We start from the raw sequence: 3,767 nt of genomic DNA, 5'->3' as shown, positions 1-3,767 counted from the left end.
CTATCACCCTCACCTTAACCTCCTTCCACCTATCGTATTCCTAATGCCCCTCCCCCAAGTCCCTCCTCCCTACCTTTTATCTTAGCCTGCTTGACACACCCTCCTCATTCCTGAAGAAGGGCTTATGCCCGAAACGTCGATTCTCCTGCTCCTTGGATGCTGCCTGACCTGCTGCGCTTTTCCAGCAACACATTTTCGTTCAATATATTGTTTTAATTGCATGACACTGTGATCTTTTGCTATAAATTCTGTATCTTATGATCCTGCCCCACTAGTTACCTGACGAAGGAGCAGTTCTCTGAAAGCTAGTACTTCCAAATAAACCTGTTGGACTATAACCTGGTGTTGTGTGATTTTTAGTATTTTTGCTGAAACAGTCGAGGGCAGGACTTAATGTTCGGGCCCTGAGGAATGTTGTTGAACAGACTGATCTAGTGGTTCAAGTACACATTTGCCTTCATTAGTCAGAGCATTGAGTAAACGGTTGGAACGTCATATTGCAGCTTTACAGGTCATTGGTGAGGCCACTTTTGGAGTATGCATACAATTCTGTTTCACCCACTAATGGAAGGATGTTACTAAAATGGAAAGGATGCAATAAAGATTTACAAAGATGTTACTGAGATTGGAGGGCATGGTTAATAAGGCAAGGCTGGATAGGCTGGGATTGTTTTCCTGGAGCGTAGGAGGTTGAGGGGTGACTTGATGGAGGTTCATTAAATCATGAGAGGCATGGATAAAGCCAAGGTCTTTTCCCTGGGTTAGGGAAGTCCAAAATTAGGCAGCATAGATTTAAGATGAGAGGAGAAAGCTCTTTTGCTGAGGGGCAACTTTGTCATATAACGGGTGATGAGTATATGGAGTGAACTGCCTGAGGAAGTAGTAGAGGCAAATATAGTTACAAAAACATTTGGACAACTACATGAAGAGAAAGGATTTAGAGGGATGTGGGCTAACAACAGGCACCAGTTTAGTTTGGGAAACCTGTTCAGTGTGGAAGAGTTAAACCAAAAGTTTGGAGATGTTGGTGTTGGACTGGGGTGTACAAAGTTAAAAATCACACGACATCAGGTTTTAGTCCAACAGATTTATTTGAAAGCACTAGCTTTCGGAGCGCCGCTCCTTCATCAGGTGATTGTTGCCACTTTCACCTGATGAAGGAGCAGCTCTCTGAAAGCTAGTGCTTCCAAATACACCTGTTGGACTATAACCTGGTGTTATGTGATTTTTAACCTTGGACCAAAGGGTCTGTTTCCGTATGACTCTATGACTCTCCATGCTGGAAGATCCCAGCCTCATTCCTGATGAAGGGCTCTTGCCCAAAACATTGACTCTCCTGCTCCTTGAATGCTGCCTGACCTGCTGTACTTTTCCAGCTCCACACTCTCAACTCTGATCTCCAACATCTGCAGACCCTATGACTCTATCCTCGACCAGCACACTTTCAACTTCAGGCCTTAAAATTTATTTTCAAATTCTTTCCCACTGAAACGAACCCAGTGCTTTGTTTGTTTTCAAATGGCCGAATTAAACAGTGTATCTTTTAAATGTTTCTTGTACAATACCCCAGATCGCCTGCTTCTTTTGCTTTACTGCTTAAGCGCTGTTGACTAGTTGCCCACAGCATACATAAATAAAAAAGATAAATAGTTGTGAAAGATTTATTTTTAATTCGAGTCTTCGTGTTTTACAAAGGTACCAAGTCCCAGTATCTCTGCACAATATTGCCCAAAACACAATCAAGCTTGGGGAAGGGGGGGATGGAGAAGGATGGGGGGCAAGGGTTCAATCTGGAAGTAACATTAAGAGAACAATATACAGTGAAAAGTCGAGATATAAGTTAAACCACAGGGAAATACAAATGGGACTGGTATTAAGATCACATTGTTTAATACACTGAACTATTCTGAGTGGGTCGAGACCCATTTCACAGCTATCACTTCCACACTGGATGTGAAATGGCGGCGGCTGCCTCTTTCCAATTCTCCCCGGATATTCCGAGTGCCAGGTCACTATTAGAGTTAGAAAGGAAAGTTTTGCTCTCACTGGAAACGCGATTACATTGCTATACATTAGGTCCACTGCTGCTTAATATCGATATTATGCAAAATATTAACATCAACATCTCTCAACAAAAATCCCCTTTTTTAAATATCACCACATTCAAACTCTGGCCACATTTCCAATCTCTATTTATGAGTTTGTGATGGGTATAAGTGCACTCACTTCAAATCCTTCCTTACATCCATCACTCTCAGAACAAAGTTAAAAATCACACAACACCAGGTTATAATTCAACAGGTTTATTGGAAGCTACAAGCTTTCGGAGCGCTGCTCCTTCGTCAGGTACCTAGCCATTTGAAACCTTATGCTTCCAAATAAGCCTATTGGATATAACCTGGTGTTGGATGATTTTTAACTTTGTCCACCCTAGTGCAAAGGGGAACTGAGGACTGCAGATGCTGGAGAGCAGAGTCAAAAAGTATGGTGCTGGAAAAGCGCAGCCGGTCAGGCAGCATCCGAGGAGCAGGAGAATCGATGTTTTGAGCATAAGCTTTTCATCAGGAATCATCCACGATTTATGCATTTCCAAGTTACATATATTTCTTGCTCGGAGCTGTAGATCTAGATACAGAGTATTTTGATGAGTACCAGTTCGCTTCCTTGTGAGGACAGGAGCAGCAGAGCAGAGCCCCTCCGAGGATCAGCAGACCCGAGGTTCCCCAACCGACATACAAGGAGGCTCCAAGCTCCCTCCTCTGGGCGTCCGTCACCAGTGGGTTGTAGAAATCTTTGATGATGGTGTTTGCAGACCAGGACACTGGGATCAGGGTGAGCACTCCAGAGAGGATGAAGATAATTCCGGCTATAATCGTCACCTTGGCCTTTGTTGCCTCATTTTCTTTATAGTTGGTGCATTTTCCTCCAGCAATGGAGACCAGAATACCGATGACACCCACCACCAGGGAGATAACAGTCAGAGCTCTGGAAGCCTGTAGGTCTTGCGAGAGGGCCAGCAGTGAGTCGTACACCTTACACTGCATGTGCCCGGTGCTCTGAACAATACAGTTCATCCAAAGCCCTTCCCAAATGATCTGCGCCACCACGATGTTATTCCCAATGAAAGCGGTCACTCTCCACATGGGAAGGATGCAGGTGAGCAGAGCTCCCAGCCACCCGAACACACACAGGGCTATGCCCAGAATCTGGAGTCCCATTGATGCCATTCTTGGAACTTGGGTGGCAGTAATCGGCGAGCTACCAAAACAAACTGGCTCTGATTTCCCGATCCAGAGCGAGCTGAGGGTGATCTGAAATGCAGTGGCAATTATAGCCCCTGAGTGGTGGGTGGGCATTTGCTCCTGTTCTCAGTTTACCATTGCTGAGAACAGGGAATACCCATTGGACCAGATTCCGAAGTTACTGTCATCTAGTTTCAGATTGTTTTGCTAAATGAAGGGGCACCTGAATGAGGATGTTATCTGGCACTGTGGTGGTCCTCGGCATCTTTGTTTGCAGCTAAGTATATTTTCACTGTATGGGGTTTTTTGTCGCTGCAGTATTGTGCCACCTGGGAGTTAGGTAGCCGCAGTTCAACTCCCAGCTGCTCTGGTGGCGTACAGAAACATCTCTGAATAGGTTGATGAAAAATTCTATCGTCTCCTTGTGAAAAAAAACGTTTATGTTTATTAATTCTTTGCTATCTGTATGTTTTAGTAACGTACCTTTTCAAAAAAAAACTTTGACAGAATATGGAAATAGCTGGC

At 44.3% G+C, this 3,767-nt stretch overlaps 1 protein-coding gene across 1 annotated transcript in view; it reads right to left on the bottom strand.

The window, feature by feature from the left end:
* Nucleotides 1–3,284, bottom strand: part of LOC122564106 (claudin-4-like) — a 43,127-nt gene extending 39,843 nt beyond the window's left edge. The window contains exon 1 of the mRNA XM_043718671.1: nt 2,737–3,284. Coding sequence (XP_043574606.1) covers nt 2,737–3,227 — 491 coding nt within the window. The 5' untranslated portion in view covers nt 3,228–3,284. The remainder of the gene's footprint in view (nt 1–2,736) is intronic.
* Nucleotides 3,285–3,767: the final 483 nt, after the last annotated feature.

This window comes from Chiloscyllium plagiosum, chromosome 28 (genome assembly GCF_004010195.1).
Source record: "Chiloscyllium plagiosum isolate BGI_BamShark_2017 chromosome 28, ASM401019v2, whole genome shotgun sequence".
NCBI classification, from domain to species: domain Eukaryota; kingdom Metazoa; phylum Chordata; class Chondrichthyes; order Orectolobiformes; family Hemiscylliidae; genus Chiloscyllium; species Chiloscyllium plagiosum.
This window is presented reverse-complemented; position numbering and strand designations above follow the sequence as displayed.